The 19,408-nt window shown below is 41.3% G+C and overlaps 1 protein-coding gene across 2 annotated transcripts in view; it reads right to left on the bottom strand.

Moving 5' to 3' along the window:
• ATP6V1H (ATPase H+ transporting V1 subunit H) overlaps nt 1–19,408 on the bottom strand; it is a 123,440-nt gene that overhangs the window by 33,724 nt on the left and 70,308 nt on the right. For both annotated transcript variants that reach the window (XM_069960039.1, XM_069960040.1), the window contains exon 13: nt 12,169–12,270. In XM_069960039.1, coding sequence (XP_069816140.1) covers nt 12,169–12,270 — 102 coding nt within the window. The remainder of the gene's footprint in view (nt 1–12,168; nt 12,271–19,408) is intronic.

The following is a 19,408-nucleotide window of genomic DNA, read 5'->3' as shown; positions in this document are numbered from 1 at the left end:
CAGGGGCATCACTGGAGGTTAACTCTGGCTGCAGGGCATCACTAAGGATTCACATCAGGTACAAGGGGCATCAGAGGGTTAAACTAGAACAACAGGGGCACTAGGGGAACAATACTTTGCCCTGCCCTGGGTGCTGCAAACCCATGATTTTATTAATGCCTGACTGACCCTCGATATGGAAAAGGTTCCCCGCCCCTGACCTACACAGAGCTGCTTTCTGAATGTAATCATCTCTATCTCCTTCCCGCTACTTAGATCAGGTCTGCTTTAGTGGAATAACCTCTTTCTTGCCATGATCATTTCCATATTTCCATTTCCAAATGTTCCAGGCGGTCCTCAGGCTGTATCCACCTTCTTCACGAAGCGGGCAGACAGTAGGATTCAAAAGCCACCTTTCAGCTTGGCACAAACCTTAACAAAAGCCTGCTTAGCTCATCTCCACTGCAAACCCATCAGCCAATTTTTGGTCTTTTACACAGGTCGATAATTGGCAGACAGGAACACTCGTTTTCGAAAATTAGCCCATATAAAGCTGCCACTGCAGTTTTTGTGCCAAAACCAGAAGTGGATTTAAACGGGATGGAAAATATAAATGGAGGACTTGTACTTGTCCTTTCTGCTGGATCCTCTTCTGGTTTTGGCACAAAAACTGCAGTGGCAGCTTTTCAAAAACTACCATGTGTGTTTTCAGCCTATCGCCAACACCAGCCTCCTCCAGAAAAACTAGTAATTTAAATATCCCATCTGTGCCTGTGTTGGTAACTTGATACAATACAGTTACCAAGTAATTTTAACCTCTCCGAATTACTGTAGGCTGGTGAGGGTAAATGGCTTCCCTGCTCCACCTGCTTACTGAAGGCTACGAGTGTATGTCTATCAGCATCTTATAGCCTCACATGGAGATACTTACTTTTTGTTCACACCGTAAGAACTGTGCAAATCAGCACTGCAGGGGGGACTGGAGCAGGCAGCATAAAAAGGGACCCAGTAAGCAGGGTAGCCTTTCTCCCTTACCAGCCTTATACTAGGAGAGCCAAATGACATGGTTACTAAAGTGCTTCTCTGCACCAACTAAAGCAATCTGTAAGTGTCCCTGAACATGGTAGAAAGGAAGAAGGCTTATAGAAGCCGTGGCAGTGAGCAACTGCAGCTCAACTATATCTGTGGCAGTCAATGATACCTTCATGATTGTGAATTAGGCAGAAAGAAGTTTGCAGAACACAGGTCAGAGCTTCGAAAGTAAAGGCTTTATAAATGAACTGCAAATGAGGATCTAAGAGCGCCGAAAAGTTTTTAGCTTTCACTTGAGCAATGCTTTGAGAAGAGAAATGTGTAAATGCTTTATTTCACTTTGCTTGTACCCACGTCACATCACAAGGTTACTACATCACTTGTTAGGTTACTTTTTAACCAGTCTAAATTTAGAATCCTCCTGGTTTCTTGTTACTACACTACAGTAAACTGTGGAAGGTCAGAATAATGTTATGCTTGATCTATAGCGCCAATCACTTCCAGAAGGATCAATGTCACATTTTTATATTATCACTATTTTGCGCTAATGACAACTCATTATAGTGCTTGAAAAAGCACTATACTGTAATCCGTATTCTTCTTCTTCTTCTTTTTCCAGCTAGCCATTTTTCTGCAAATAATATTGCCTGTACTGCTTTGCACACAAGACTCTGTTCCGAAGCCCTCGTCGGTGACAGGTGTGCTATCTATTTTTGGTTTTGATCGGATTTGTCTTTAAGAAATTTACGTTTAAAGACCCCAAATTTCCCATAGAAAATAATGGCCCATTGGAAATAATGGCCACACTGTAAATGCTAACAGCCAATCACAGCACATATGCAAATAGCTGAAATATAGCAGCCAATAGAAATTCTACGGTCTTGTCAGTCAACGCATCACAACATCCACACAGTCACATGTCCGCTATTGGCCAATAGAAGATGTAGAAGATGGAAAGTCCTTAACGATTTTGTCTCACTGACATGAGTAAGATTGTCATGGTAACCGAGCAATGATCTTTACTGACTGAACTCTGCTACTTATAATGGTAAAGTAGCAGAGCTGAGGGGAGGGTACCCAAGTCGCTCTTAATGGGGCATTATATAAGTCGCTCTTAAAGGGACGGTACCCAGGCCGCTTTTATAGGAACAGTACCCAAGCCGCTCTTAAACGGACGGTACCCAAGTCCCTCTTAAAGGGTCAGTACTTAAGCTGGTCTTAAAGGGACAGTATATAGGTCACTCAAAACGTTGTCGCTCTTAAAGGGACTGTACCAAAGTCGCTAAAGAGAGGGTATCAAGGGTTAAAATTTCTCTTAAAGGGAAGTCACTGTTAAAGGGGCGCTCTTTTCAAGCACTATGTTTTTCCCTGGAAATGCAAATCTAGTTAAATAATGCTACTACTTCCTATTCCCCAGATGACTATCTGTATTTTAATGTCAGATAAGGTGAAACAGTAGTGAACTCTGAATTCTTGATGTCTTTACCGCTTCTTTAGAAATGCTCTGAGCTGTAAAGTACAATCTTAATAACATAAGGATACTATTGTAATTCCTGATTTTGCTGCCTTCTTATCCATACAAAGATCCATATCCTCTACAGCCCATGTCATCCTTCAAGACCATGACCTGCTCACAAGAGCTTATAGACTAGGAGGCCAGGAGGTGACAAGAAGCAGTAAGTGCTTCATGTGCAAATTGTCCAGCCATTGTACATACAATCAAAAAGTGTTGGGTGGGCCAGTACAGGAACACATGGAAGTACATGGAACCATCAGAGATATAGAATAAGAGGTGAGGGGAAAGCAGAAGGGCGGACAAGTTTAAGAAATGTTATAAGCGTGCCTGAAGAGATGAATCTTAAGTTTGGGGTCTTTGAGTAAAGCGTTCCAGAGAACTGGTGCAGCATGAGAGAAGTCTTGGAGGCGGGAGTGAGAGGTTCTAATTGTCAAAGATGTTAGCATAGGAAGGATGCTTAGGGAGGAGATGTATGTGGGGGCAGAATTGTGGAGAGCTTTATGGCTGAGGGTGAGGAGTTTGAACTAAATTCAGGATAAAATGGACAACAAGTGCAGTAACTGGCACAGGAATAAATATCATGTCAGATAGGTGTTTTTTGTATGTTGATATATAATATATGGCAGTGAGTCTCTAAACCAGCGCTTTTCAAACTTTCTTTTACTGGAGCCTCACTCAACAGATCAAGGCAATGCTTGGGCCTCACCAGACTGACCAAGAGGGTGCCTGGGCCTCATTATCTGTGGTTGAAGTCCATTTTAATAATGCTAGGGCTACCTTTTACCCATCTTAAAAGGTCTAGATACTAATAAAGCAACTACGAAATAAATTAATAATGTTGGAAAAATTGAGAAAACTGGCTCCCCAGCTGGGCCTCACCAACAACTAGGGGGCGCCTCACTGGTGCACTGCACTGCTCTAAACGACATGATTATATAGTCTTTATGTACACCAAGTCAATAGGCACATGTAAGACAGTATAACCCATGATATACAGACTGTAATTGCCTCTTGGGCTCTTCTCCATCTGGGGAAATACATTTACCTTTTTAATTAAATTTTTTTTTTTTTTTTTTTAAGAATATACAAGGGAAATTTTTGGACTTTTTTCTAAAAGTGGTCAATGGGTATTTTCAGATTCCATACATTTTAAATACTCGTGTGGACAAAAGGCACATTACACCTATAGGGAATTTTGCGATATCCTATTCTAAATCCATAGACATTAACATTTTCTTCCTTTGCAGTTATAACAACTTCTTCTCTTCTGGAAAGACATTCTACAAGATTTTGGAGGTGTCTGTGGGAATATTTGCCAATTAATTCAGGAGGACATTTGTGAGATCAGACACTTACGTTAGAGAAGAGAGCCTGAGTCATATTTGCAGGTGACAGAAAGCAAAAAGCTTTTACATTATTGCAGCTCTAATTTGGAGATTTGTTACAGGACATTTTATCAGTACGTACCTTAACAGAACACACTTTGGACAAAAAAACCCCTCTAAAATACATATTTTTATAACACAGGATAGTAACAGACCAATCAGACTATTTCACCTCTCTTGGCGTATAATTTAGATAGCATTTCCATCAAGAATAAAAAAAGAAATTTCTATTTGTGCGCAGCAGCTCTCCCAGTGACAGCCACTGTTATCTACCACAGGCTATTCTTAATGCAAATGGCAAGCTGCTAATGCAGGAGGTTAGCATGCCACTGGCACAAATGCGGCTTATGTTTACCTTACCTTCATTGTAAAAACACCTTATCTCTAAGAATCTCATACACCATAGGAGAATGGCTTCTAAACAACTGTAGAGGAAAATACTCAGAAATCTGAGCAGCTTCTCCTGCAATAAATGTCAGGATGAGAATTTTTAAGGGGACTTTGTAAGAGAAGAAATGATAAGGGCCCCAAACCTTCGCCAAGGGCTATGTGTCCGGTATTTCCACTTAGCCTAGGAACTAGGAATTATAAGGGACAGCATGAAACCATTTCTTCTGTCATACAACCCCATTAACTGCCTAATACTAATCAATACTATTTAATGAATAGCGGCCGCACAAAATTGACATGTCATGACTTTGAATCCCGTCCGGAGTGTATACTATGGGGGACATGTATCAACGCAAAACTGCGTACTTTTTTGCGGAAAGGGGTGATTTGCAAATATTTTATTTGCAAAACGGCCATTAGCGAATAAAATATTCGCAAATCGCCCCTTTCCGCCGAGTACGCCGGGGGGCGGGGAGGGATTGGGATTCCACTAACTTCAGTGCAATGTTAAATTTTCAATTAATTATGTTCGGTGTTGCAATTTGCAACAACGGTCGTGAACGGTTGTGATTATTTAAAAATTTACATTGTGTGAACATAGCCTTAGGCGGCAACATTAAGAGAACATGGAATGCATGCATTTTAATTAATCGCTATTAAAGAAAAAAACACATTGGAACCTTCGCAAGTTTGTGTAAATCTTAACTGAGATTCCCAGGAGACCCGCAAGCCATTTTAAGCAAACATGTAGCTCTAAACTTAAAGTGTCCTTTCTCCTTTAATCACCAATGTTTGAGGTTCCAACATTATGCACAGATTAAGACTGGGTTCAAACTAGATGAAAACAAACTGAGGGATTTGTGTGCATCAGTTTTTCCATTGATCCCCATTATAAAAAAAAAAAAAAAAAAAAAAATTCGGTTCAGACCATCCCTAGTATCAATACATGGTGATAAGACCAGCAATGGAACGTGTGACTACCACTGGACACTGCACCAGGTGGACATAGAAATCAGACAAAATGAGAATAATAAGGAGGCACTACCACTGACATAAATGCCAGAGATCTCTAGCAGAAACAGAGTTTTTCTAGAGACGAGCACAACTCAAGAAATAGGCTGTATCTATGTTTTCCCGGACTCCCTAAATTAAATTAAATTACTCCCATTCATTAAATGTGAATTGGACTCCTGCATGCTTTATTTGCGCTCATCTCTAAGTTTTTAAATAAACTGTGAACTTTTTCACTTATTAAGTATGATCCTTAGCAGATCAAACAGAAAATTATTTGCTGAATGTGCGGCCTAGAGGTTTCATGCTTGTAGATTATAGACACATTTTCATGGATTTTGGCACAGGCTAATGATGGTTTTCAAGCAGATACATCAGAACACTACTCTGAAGGCTGAACGACCATCCTCTATTAATACTGGTATTAGGCATTTAAAAGGTTTTAGAGCAATGCATTTGAAAGAGGCAAGTCATAGTCATAGTGGCAATAAAATGGCAGTGTATGGACAAATGTATAATATGAATTAACAGTGCTGCAACAAAATATTCTTAAGCTTGTTTCTAGTAACCATAGAGATAGTAGGATGCTATGAAGAGGTGGACAGATTGGCGACCTTGAAGATAAATAGAAGGAACATATGGAAAGGTGATCATGGTTGAATAAGAAACATAATCACTAAATAGCTCTAAAGAAAAGCTCTAAAAATTTAATGTGTGAAGTCAAGAAGAATAAGAAAAGACATATCACAACTAGAGATGAGCACAACTCAAGCATGCTCATCACAACCACTGCTTAGGTCACTTCTACTGCTGCGGGGGTAAAGTCAGACCAGTCTTTCCGTTTTCCGGCCTACTCAAAGCATGCAGTCTTACAGAGACAAAGAGGGAGCGAACCTGCAGCAGCATCCCCCTCTTTATCAGCTGTTTTACACTATAAGGAACTAGTAAATGAAAAGGTTTTGAAAAGTAAACTACAACCACAGATCGCTGCGGTTCTACAGCATTATGGAAAAGATTGGCTATTATTCTCCCAACAACTGCCCAGTGTAAATTCTGCTTTCAATAAGAACTGATTGACATGCTATACGGTCCATTGGTACTTGTAATGCTGTGTTTACACTGAATGATTATCATTTGAATTTTCGCAATAATCCGTGTAAACACAGCGAACGATCAAGCAACAAATCATTCATTTTAACCTTTCAATGTTCTCAAATCGTCGTTCGTTAAAGATTCGCAGATCGCTTGGTGTAAACAGTCTTTCAAAGATTCACCCTATGTGAAAGATGGGCTAAAGCGATCTTAAAAACGATGGCAATAATTTTTCTTACAAAATTTCTAACGATTTTTCTAACGATTTATTCGTCTAAACACTGATCGTTATAAAAACCAAATCGTTGTTTTAAAATCGGTAAACAATCAAATTGAGGAGTTATCATTTCGTGTAAATGCAGCATAAGGAGCAAATATTTGCCTGTGTAAAAGGACCCAAAGTAAATAATACTATAGTCCTTGTAAGAAGATGTTCTAAGGTCAGCGATGCTGGTCTATCTTATGAGAGTAGTTTCCTTGCCAGTTACAGAGGTGTGCTATAGACATGTGAAGAGTTAAAAGGCAAAAAGGACGTTTAAATTGTTCAGCAGACAGAGATTCTATTACACACAGAAGAAGCAGTTTGACAGATAAGGAAGATTACACTTTATTGTCACGGCCGTTAGAATTGGAAGTGAATAAAGGGACCACCACCAAGTGCTGAAAGCGGCTCAGTTGTGGGGCAGAAATTTGGAAGGAGATGTTGATTTTCTTTAGAAACATAAGAAAAGTTTTTACCAGTATTCTTTGCACACAGTAAAACAAGCTGACATGACGCTCAATATACAGAAATATATAACTTTAGAAAGTTCCTAAAAGAAAAAAAAGACAGCTAAAATTGTTCTCTCTCCAATCCTCCTATACACGGCCAAACGTTACTGCATTATCTATGTGGAGGTGTTCTCTTCTAGAACAAAGGGGTTGGGCAATGAAATACCACTATGCATGACTCCTATCTTCACTGACATCATCTATCGGTAGAGTCTCAGGAGAACCGCATAAACTAAATAAGTATAAAGTGTATGGGGATCTTTACAGTAAAGGCCCTAGTACACAGTGATTATCTGCAAATCCGGCAGGTATCTCCTCATGTAAAGAGACTGTAAGCAGCTGACGAGCGAGCAAACACTTGCTTGTTGGCTTCTTGTCTATCAACATGTCAAAAGATTTGCACATTGATCCGTGTACAGGATTATCGACATGTAATTGGCTTGCATAAATCTCCCCCAGTGTGCTGTAACAAGCAACTGTACAGGGGAGCGAGGGGGAGGAATCTGTAAATGGTCGGACTCTGTTATCTCTATATGGGCATTACCTTTCATAGTTATCCTGCCGGTGATTATAAAGAGAAGAATGCCGACAAGTGATTTCTATAAAACAGGACGTGTTAGCCTAACAGACTTACATGGGTATTCTGGCGAACTGGCTTAAAAAATAAATCCTGCCACTTACCAGTGACCCTCCATAACCCCGTTAAGCACAATGTTCACGTTTTCTTGTGTCCAAAACCTTTGATCTGGCTGCTCCTGTTAGGCCACGTTCACACACGTAGTGTCCCGTGCTTCACGGAGCACTACATTCCCACTTCATTAACGTAATGATCCGTGCCATAAAAGACGGCACAGATCGCGGCCCCGTATACATGTACGGCTGTGTGAATTGAATATAACATTGGTTTTATGTTCTGTCTGCAATTGCGTGCCCGCAATAGCGCACAGAAAAACGGACGTGTGAATTCGGCCTTAGAGTTCGTTCGCTGTGTGTGTGAATTTGGCCGGAAAAAACAGCCGACGCCCATAGTCTCTCTGATCTGATTCACACACGTCAGACAGTGCTGCCAGGGAGCAGACACCCAGCTTTATGGCTTAAGGCTTGCTCCATTCAGAGCACAGGAGCTGCTCCCTGGCTGCTATTGGTCTCCATCACAGCTGTCGGACTCCTTGTTCCTATCAGGGGCTGCGGCGGGAGTTCTGGCAGCATTTAGTCTGGACATTATTGGCAGAAGTTGCCAGTGTATATTTGGTCTCCAGCTACACCAGCGTATCAATTATACTGCCTGTTATTTGACACTTGGACTTGGACTTTGCCTCTACCTCATACTTCTGTACTGCGTTACCTCTTGTGCTCGACCTTGGACTAAACTCTGTTAACCCTTTGCTTACAGATTTGGATTTTGACGTTACCTCCTGTTGCCGACTCGGATTGTCTGAGCTGTTATTATATACCTGTCTGTGTGTTCTGTCTACCGCCCTGTATCCCTAGTTAGGCTAGGGACTATCGCCCAGTCGCTGCCCTGGGGTTTAGCCTAGGGAGGCAAGTAAGCAGGGACAGGGGTTGCGGGTCGAGAGAAGGGACTGCCATCTTCCTGGACCCTAGAACTCCCTGACAGCTCCATTTTGATGCTGGTTCTGTCTTCTGTGCTGGTTCTGTCTTCTGTGCTGACAGAGTGTCGCACTTTCACACAGGCTAGTTCTCAACCACTCTGCTCGATCTCTGACTCTTGGGACATATGAAGCTGCATCTGTCCTCAGTAAATATACATTTGCTTCCGGAGCTTTGATGCCGCAAGTAAAGTGAAGACTGCACACAAGGAAGAGAAAGATCTTCTTTAGTACTGCTTATCCTACTGGTCACGTGACACAGGAAGTCACGAGTGGCCTTCTTTCATCAATGGCTTAGGAGCCACCGTAAAAAGCCAGGTCGACAGGACTCACTTCTTATTAACACCTTTGCAATCTTCATATATACGTCCCTACTGCATATACTTTGTGCAGTAGGAATGTATATATATATATATATATATATATATATATATATATATATATATATATATTTCTCACTGAGGGGCTGTAGATGTGTGAGGGTCCGCTGCAGTGAGAGTGGTTCCACACAGATCAATGTCACAGGAGCCTAGCATAATGAGAGGCAGATGTGATCCCGACGGGCTTGTACCGACAGGCGGGAGTAAGTCACTTACATCTGTCCTGTGGGATTGGCGTTCTGTGTATAGAGTCTGGTCTCAGGCAAGCTCTATGCACAGATCGCCAATAACACTGATCTATGCTATTCTATGGCATAGCATAGATCACTATATGCAATCTATTTATTGCATGTTTTACTGTAAAATAAAAGTGTAAAAAAAGATTTTAAAAGTATTACAAAAAAACCTTACATAACCCCCCAATAAAAGTTTAAAATACCCCATTATAAAAATCAAAATAAATAGATAAAAATATTATATATCGTAGCTTGCGGAATTGTCCGATCTATTAAAATATAACATCACTGTTCCCGCACATTGAACGGTGTAAACGGGGAATAACAAATCAACAAAAACAGGATTGCTGATTTTGTTTAATTATATATCAGAATTTTTTTTTTATAAAATTAACTCTTTTACACCAATATCATATTAATAAAAACTAGAGATCATGGCACAAAAATGACACCCCAACCAGCCCTGTAGATGGAAAAATAAAAGCGCTATGGCTCTTAAGGCCCTATTCCACCAACAGATCTGACGACAGATTATCTGCCAAAGATTTGAAACCAAACCCAGGAACAGACTATAATCAGAGAAGAGGTCATAAAGGAAAGACTGGATTTCTCCTCTTTTCAAATCCACTCCTGTGTTTGGCTTCAAATCTTTGGCAGATAATCTGTCCGCGGAATTCCGTCAGCTGTCCGCCCGCACGGGCACGCGCTTTTCCGCCGGCCCCATAGACACCATTCTATGTGCCGGCGTATTCCGCGATCCGCTAAAAGAAGTGACATGACACTTCTTTCAGCGTATAGCGGAATACGCCGGCCCATAGAATGGTGTCTATGGGGCCGGCGGAAAGGCGCCCAGATGTGCGGGCGGACAGCTGACGGAATTCCGCGGACATTGTCCGCGAGAATTTCGTAGTGTGAACCCGCCCAAACAGATGAATTTAGGTGAGGTGTTCTTTTTCTGGCTTGAAAACGGCTAAGGCCAATTTGTTGCCTTATTATAGTTAGTAAATGGGATCCATCAGCTTTGTAGCTCTTTAGACTAAGTATATAACTCACATGTGTGTCTGTATGAAGGGAAATGGGCAGTATATTCAATTCTAATCACAACTATAAATGGGAGGGGCCCCCTAAGGGGATAAAATGAATGACTGTTATATGGTTCTAAGGGTGAGGAGATGTCTGAAGCGTTACCCCACCCTGATACTAGAAACAAAAGGGTTCTGCAAACTATCAGAAAATAACCAACAGAAGTGATATTAATGTGTAGCTATACATAGCATTGTAGACGAAAAAGGAAAAACTTTTAGAGGGCACTCACCGTTAAAACTTTACTCTATTTTATCTTCGTAAAATCTTGACTTGAAGAATGATGTAGAAAAGCAGCAATATTTTGCAAATCATGCAAAAATGCAAAGAACTGTAGCCAGGAGATAATAAACCACCGAAAGTATGAGTCTGTTTGGGTGGCCATGGGCCCCAGGCTACCGCCCGAAACGGACCTACTATAATCCACTACTTGTTCCGATATGCGAAACAGCTTTCACGCTGATTAGGAAGCACTAGCGTCCACATCATGCTCGTCCTGCACTTGTATTATGTCAAGATTTTAAGAAGATAAAATTAAAGTTAAAGTGTAACTGTCATGTTTTTTTTTTTATTGCAGAAATCAGTAGTATAAGCGATTTTAAGAAACTCTGTAATAGGTTTTATCAGCCAAAAAAGCCTCCTTCTGTACTCAAGAAGCAATCTCCCAGCCTCCCCCCCTGACTTCTTATCTGTGCATTATCAGGCAAACACGTCTTCATTACAGAGAAGCCAGTGAAGACGGGTTCTGCTCTCTCCATTGTAAGTCTATGGAGGGGGGAGGGGCTGAGGGAGATGAGGGAGCAGGAAGGGAAGACATGGTCAGCTGTTTGTAGACTGTCTGGGCACCTAAAACGCTAAATTCAGGTGTCAGAAAGGTCAGTGCTTATCTATGAACTTACTGAGATAAGATTGCAGGGTGTTGTGCTGTGCAGAAATCCTCCGTGCTCAGTCACTCCTAACAGCCCCTCCCCTCTCCATAGCCACATAATGGAGACAGAAATCCTGCTTCATTTGATGTGAGGGGGGAGGCTGGGAGATTGCTTTTTCAGTACAGAAGGAAACTCTTTTAGTACATAAAACCTATTACAGAGGTTCTTAAAATCGCTTGTACTGTTGATATTTAATGTTTTTAGAAAAATGACGCTGAAATGACAGTTACGCTTTAAGTTTTAACGGTGAGTGCCCTCCAAAAATATAGCACTGTTTAGCCGTCTTGCCTAGTCCTAAAGCCATCAAAAATCCACTTGTCTGTACTGTTGGGAAATTGCTATAAATACTACAAATCCCACAATGCTTTGCTTTCCCTCAATACTCCTGCCAGTTCAATGCCCAAAGATGCTTCCGAACGTTGATCTAAACAATAGAATCTCCACACAGCAAGTTTGCAAAAGCTTCTGTATCATTCTTTGCCTGCTCCTCTGCCTCTGGCATTGTTCAGGACAAGGCATCATGTTGTAAACCCACCCATAAATATTACAGTTGAGCATGCATGAGTTGTGCACATAGGGGCAGGGCAGAATAGATGGGAGCCAATATAATTTGTTACAACACTAGATTAGAAAGTTTCTAAATAATAATAATAATTTTTTTGTATTTATATAGCGCCTACATACTTCACAGCACTTTACAGTAAGGAGGTTCTAAAGAAATAAAAACCAATGCCAGACACTATAACACACTTGCCTTTTTCCTCTTGGGTAATGTCGTACATATTCTCCAACATCATGAGCAGCCACTGCAAGGACTTGCGGATCATCTGACACTTCTAGAAGTTTTGTTAGGATTCTAAAGAATTGGTAATAAAAGGAAAGGACAATTAGAGAAAGATTCACAAAAGTCAAGGTTCTTGATCTTTACAACACATTCATCAAAGTCAATGGTATCTGAGCTATAATACACAAAACGATTTGCAACCCTGACCTATTAGTAATAGCGGTCTTATCTGTTTTAGTAATTACTCAGAATCCTCATAAAACTATTTTTCCTTCTCAGAACTCTATAGTATGCCATTCCTCTTATTCCTCATTACACAGTTAAAAAAATTAAATAGCAGATACTATCTAACATATGATTTATTATATCAGTTTATTAGGGGTAGTGCACATAAAAATGGCAAAGTTATTTTTTATAATCAAATATATGTAATCTGTTATAACCATAAAGCATTCCCAGGCGCGCTCCTCTTCAAGTCTCCAGGTCCCAGCTCACTGACTGCTCGCTCAGCCAATCACTGGCTGCGATGAGAAGGCACAATGATTGGCTAAGCGGGGACGCAGAGAATCAAGCAAGAGCACGCTAAGGGAAAACGGATGGGTAAGTATTGGTTGTTTATTATTTTCACTGGTACAGCAGCTAAATAGTTAAACATGGCTATCACTACATTCTTGCAGCAGATTGAAAATCCACTGCAAGAATTGAGAGCCACAGACTCTAGTGGAACGGAGTATCCCCATCCTAGTCTCCCAACTCATTTTAATGATTGGTCTGAGTGTTCAGATTCCCACCAATCATAACTTTTACTATGTCAAAAGTTGTGTTTGAGGACAGGATGCTTTAAATAAAAAAAGACTTTTGGATCTCCCAGGATAGGGAGCACTGCTGGCTCATAGAGAAAGGGACTATAATCATGCATGAAGGAAATATTTATTATAAAAATGAAGTGAAATTTGCAATGGATTAAAATCAGAATTTTATATAGAGAATGTTTAAAAAATGAAGACATTTTAGGCATGTTTCCATCATATGAGACATCTATTGAATCGTTTACAAAAGAAAATCAAAGCTAATTTAAGCATCTCAGCTGCATCTAAAGTGGATGAACGCTTTACGAACATTCCGGATCGACAGTCTTCAGCCACTTTTTACAGAATGTATATAAGAATAATGACAGCATTATTGATTCTGAGAATTTCCTGATCTCCAAATATCTAGCACAGCCTAATCTTCTGGTTATGGGTACCCATGCTGTATTTTATTTACTAAATCTTATCATCTATATAGGAACTCCATTATTATTTAAACAATACAGCTACACACTTGCTCATTGATATATGTGTTCTTCTATATACTGAGTTATATCCATCTGAATTATTAACAACATTTATTTTCACATCCATGTGCGATTCATTTTAGTGAGTTTTATCAAGGTATTCATAAAAAAACAACAATATTTCTATGGCTAGATGAACTTAAAGGAGAAGTCCGGCAATTTTTTTTTATTAAAGTATTGTATTGCCCGACAAAAGTTATACAAATCACCGATATACACTTTTTATGGAAAATGTACATAAAGTGCTTTTTTTCCCTGCACTTACTACTGCATCAAGGCTTCACTTCCTGGAAGTAAAGCCTTGATGTAGTAGTAAGTGCAGGGAAAAAAAGCTCTTTATAAGCATTTCCCATAATAAGTGTATATTGGGGGCAATACAATACTTTAATAAAAATTTTCGCCGGACTTTTCCTTTAAAAGGTTATTGACACCTTTGGGGGGAAAAAATAAATTTTTGCTTTGCACTTATAATGGTAATGAACCTGTTCTCCATAACTCCGAAATTTAGCTTTGCTTCTATATAGGCCCTACTTTCTCCCCTGCACTGACTGATTCCATCTGCTTTTCTTTTTCTCCAGCCAGTGTGCGCTGCCCTCTGATTCCTTCCTCTCCACCATCCATAATCGTTCTGTAAAGGTGCACACATACATGTTGAAGATGTATAGCCATCCTAGCTCTCTCCCCCTCCTGATGTTATTCTTAAAGGGAACCAATCACCTAAAAAATTAATAGAATGCTATTAATCCGTGCTAATACACCCCCTAACACACTTTCCAGACAAATCTAAAGCATCCGCTAATTGATGACAGGTAGTCATTTGGGCGTTTCTTTAGGGCCAAGTAGTCACAGCCATGGGGTGGGTTTTGCTGTAATCACGCCTCAGTGGGTGTGATTCATTGCCCTGTGTCACAGAATGATCATCCAGAGGCGGGCCTGGGACTGTGTAGCTGACATAGACAGTACAGGGGCACCCTATCCCTGCTTGCATATCTGAAATGGCTTTGAATGGTCATAGTTCAGTATTCTGCTTTACAGAGTGTCACTGAATGAATCGCTTTAACCCTGCTTCAGCCACCACCACAGGAATAATACTTCTTTCGTTTGTGGTGGCTGCAGCAGGGTTAAAGCGATCAATTCAGTGACACTCTGTTAAGCAAAATTCCGAAGCTATGAGACTTCAAAGCCATTTCAGACATGCAAAGTACAGCAGGGGGGTGCCCCTGTACTGTCTATGTCAGCTACACAGTCCCAGGCCCACCTCTGAATGATGATTCTGTGACACAGGGCTATGAGGTGTGATTAAAGCGGAACCCAGCCCCGGGGCTCTGACTACTTGGCCCTGAAGAAACGCTCAAATGACTACCTGCCATCAATTGGCATACAGTGCAGGACCAGATCAAAGTATGATTTTTGAGGTATATCAGGCAGGGACGGACACTATAGGTATATGTGTGAAAAGTGGGTTAGGGGGTGTATTGGCACAGCTAAATAGCAGTATAGCAATTTTTCATGTGATTGATTCACTTTAACCCAGAGAGCAGGAAGTTTTTCTTACCCTTCTCTGAGAAGCAGCTAAAAAGCAGGACATTTCTGTTGAATACTATTTAGATTGTTGGTCCATTAGCTCGTCAGGAAACAAAATTGCTATGTACTGCAGACACAGCTTCATAGCGATCAGCGGAGAGAGAGGCTCGGAACTTGTATAATGGTCCTCCATGGGTTACCCAATTTTACGTTTATTAGGTAGAAGTGATCCTAAACGAGTTCCCTGTATATGTCTAAAGTCAGGGCATTGACTACTATGGAATTTGTGGTGTATTTCACGTAAATAGGTTCTCAAACACCAACTCAGCCCATTTAACAGCAGCTGCATGGAAGGCTTTTCAGCTCTAATTTCTCAGTATTCTCTTCTGCATCAGTGTCTGTACAGACAAGTTTTTCAGTCTGAAAAGCCTTTATATATTTAAATAGCTGAGAAAGTAATGTTGAAGAAAATGGACGGTAGAATGCATTTCAACTGAGAGCACATTGCTATAGGGTCCCAGTAAGCCGTCGACTGTGTCCAATAGCAACTATTATGCTCGAGAGACTACACATAGGCTGATCATTGACTTACAATAAAGGCAAGATGACAGAGCTTCACTTTCCACAATATACGCTACTGAACAAGCAGGTTTTAATGGTGCGTTTACACAGACAGATTAACTGACAGATCTTTGAAGCCAAAGCCAGGAACAGACTATAAACAGAGAACAGATCATAAAGGAAAAACTGAGATTTCTCCTCTTTTCAAATCCATTCCTGGCTTTGGCTTCAAAAATCTGTGAGATAATTCTCTCTGTGTGTACTGTGTACGTTGTATATATGTCAAAGTTGAAAGGGACCACATTGCAGCTCCCTGGACAGTCATATGACCTGCTGCCAGGGAAGAACGTTGCAGCGCTTCATTCTTTACAATCTCATTTACGGCTTCAGAGCTCAGACGCCACAGATCATAAAGTGATCCAAACAATGAGATGAGATGGGAATACCTCTTTATAAATAAAACAAAAGGCAAGGCAGACAATAGACCATTTACTTTTTAGATTGCTTTTTCATATTGGTTACTGAACATCATATATAATATCAACACAATTGCAATGGTATATGCAATCATACTCATGGTGACAAGATATGCGACATACTGTATGTTGGAAGGTCTTAGAAAATAAAGTAAGTAAAAGGAAAACGTAAAACATACCTTCCTGCTGCTCCTGACCGGATGCCAGTTTATCTACTACAGAAAGCAAACATCGAGACGAACAAAGCACAAGCATTTTATATGCCCTTGTCTTGCCCGCAGCAATCCTCAGGCACATCACCTTCTGTTCTCACCATAAAATTTCACTTTTAACTTAGAAATAAATAAAAATCTCTGCAGCTTCTCTCTGAAGTGTGAGGTCAAATAAACAAAAAAGTAGTTTACTTCTCTACGGAATAAACTAGAAACCGGCAATGACTATACAGGCCACCAGGCAAATTAAAGGGACTGGCCATGTACTGATGATATAGCAGTTATCAGTGTAAAAGCCAAGTCCTTAAATGTTCTATCAATTTATTAAATTCATCTCCTTGTTGGCATCTTAACTATTGCAAATAAAAAAATGTCAGCAAAAAACGTGACATGACAAAAGCTTTTTTGGATTCAACAGCAAGATGACCGTACTTCTGAGATGACCGTACTTCTAAGTAATCCTATCCCCATTATCCCTTATAGAGTCCCTCCAGGTCAAACTACACTAAGATGGCCGCTAATGCGCTAAGTGCAGAGTTCTCCCAGGTCACTTTTCTGATTGGCAGCAGTCTGAACACTAAGGGCCCTATTCCACCGGACGATTATCGTTTGCATAATCGTTAACGATCTCAAACGACCGCTATTGCGAAAAACCTGAAAACGTTCAGTCATTTCCATGGAACGATAATCGTTACTTATGATCGTAATTGCGATCGTTTTTTTTCGCTATTGTTTCGCTATTGCGTTCGTATCTATTGCGAACGACCGAACGATGTCTTATTCAATGCGAACGATTTGCGAACGAGCAACGATAAAAATAGGTCCAGGTCTTATAAAGCGATCAACGATTTCTCGTTCGGACGTTAATCGTTAACTGCATTTCAACCGAACGATTATCGTTTAGATTCGAACAATTTAACTATAATCTGAACGATAATCGTCCGGTGGAATAGGGCCCTAAGACCACAACCAATGAAAAGCCTTTTATCTTTCTCTGACAAATCAAAAAGTTTTTGTTCATGACAGGTACAGACTGTTTAGACCTGCAGAATGCTATATACTGATGGTAGAAGCCTCCTCCCACACCCAATTTACCAAGATTTATGCCTGCTAGCAGAAAGGAGCAGGTGTAGACCTCTGCATCCGCCATGCGGCAGGTGCAGGTCCCACCAGATTTTCCTAACAGGCATGTGTCCCTTAGTAAATCCGGCAGGGTAAATGGAGGCAGGTCTAAATTAACACCGGCATACGAGTACTCCAGTCTTAATAAATGTCCTCCATAATGTGCAGTGAGATGGAAATCGCAGAGACCCAGGGTTAAAGGGAATAGGAGAGTGCTTCTCCCAGCTATATCTAAACATCGGTGAGAGTCTGAGCACTCCTGACTTATGTCATAACTTTCATTTATAATGACAGGGACACTTTAAGAGCTGTCAGCAGCTGAGCAAATCCTTCTAAATTAATTTGTCTAGTAGGGCCCTATTCCATGGGACGATTATCGTTCACATAATCGTTAACGATAAACGATCCAAACGACCGCTATTACGAAAGACTTGAAATCGTTCACCCATTTACATGGAAAGATAATAGTTACTTATGATCGTTCTTGCGGTCGTCTTGTCGTCGCTATTGCATTCGTCGCTATTGCGTTCGTCACTACTGCGAACGACCGAACAACTTCTTATTCAATGCGAACGATTTACAAACGAGCAACGATAAAAATAGGTCCAGGTCTTATTAAACGATCAACGATTTCTCATTCGGTCTTTAGTCGTTAACTGCTATTCAAGCGAACGATTATCGTTTAGATTTGAATGATTTAACGATAATCCGAACGATAATCGTCCGGTGCAGGGCTCCAGATGGCGACTAAAATGGTCGCCAATTCGACTGACATCTTGCAAATGGCGCCCAGATTTATTAATCTGGGCGCCATTTGCGACTGGCCCCGGTGGCGGCGCGCTGTCTCTTTAAGGACAATGACCGCCTTCCGCACGCTGCACCGAAGCGTGTCCCCGCACACTGGGGACACGCTTCTCCAGTGACGTCATCCAGCACGTCAGTCATTCATTGGACGGACGGACGCAGAGGCACCACACTCCTCCAGCGCCTCTCTCCCGCCTCTCCTCACCCAGCAGTTCTTCAAGTTCACCCCAGCGGCACCAAGCTTAGATTGTGGGTGAGTGGGTGAGTACAACCGGAGGGACGGCAGGGGTGGCGGCCGGCCAGTAATGTGCGTGGGGGGACCGCGGCCTGGGCGGGGGATTGGTAGTGTGTCTGTTGTGATGGCAGCCAGGTGCGGTAGTCAGTGCGTGTGGGGTGCGAGGGGGGGGGGGGGTATGTATAAACTGCACAGTACCACTTCCCTCAGTGTCTGTATATATATAGACTGCACAGTACCACTTCCCTCAGTGTGTATGTAGACTGCACAGTACCACTTCCCTCAGTGTCTGTATATATAGACTGCACAGTACCACTTCCCTCAGTGTGTATGTATAGACTGCACAGTACCACTTCCCTCAGTGTCTATATATAGACTGCACAGTACCACTTCCCTCAGTGTGAATGTATAGACTGCACAGTACCACTTCCCTCAGTGTCTGTATGTATATACACTGCACAGTACCACTTCCCTCAGTGTCTGTATGTATATACACTGCACAGTACCACTTCCCTCAGTGTCTGTATATATAGACTGCACAGTACCACTTCCCTCAGTGTGAATGTATAGACTGCACAGTACCACTTCCCTCAGTGTCTGTATGTATATACACTGCACAGTACCACTTCCCTCAGTGTCTGTATGTATATACACTGCACAGTACCACTTCCCTCAGTGTCTGTATGTATATACACTGCACAGTACCACTTCCCTCAGTGTCTGTATATATAGACTGCACAGTACCACTTCCCTCAGTGTCTGTATATATAGACTGCACAGTACCACTTCCCTCAGTGTCTGTATGTATATACACTGCACAGTACCACTTCCCTCAGTGTCTGTATGTATATACACTGCACAGTACCACTTCCCTCAGTGTCTGTATGTATATACACTGCACAGTACCACTTCCCTCAGTGTCTGTATGTATATACACTGC

The sequence above is a fragment of the Dendropsophus ebraccatus genome, chromosome 2 (genome assembly GCF_027789765.1).
Source record: "Dendropsophus ebraccatus isolate aDenEbr1 chromosome 2, aDenEbr1.pat, whole genome shotgun sequence".
NCBI classification, from domain to species: Eukaryota; Metazoa; Chordata; class Amphibia; order Anura; family Hylidae; genus Dendropsophus; species Dendropsophus ebraccatus.
The sequence above is the reverse complement of the archived record's forward strand: the minus strand, read 5'-3'. Positions and strand labels throughout refer to the sequence as shown.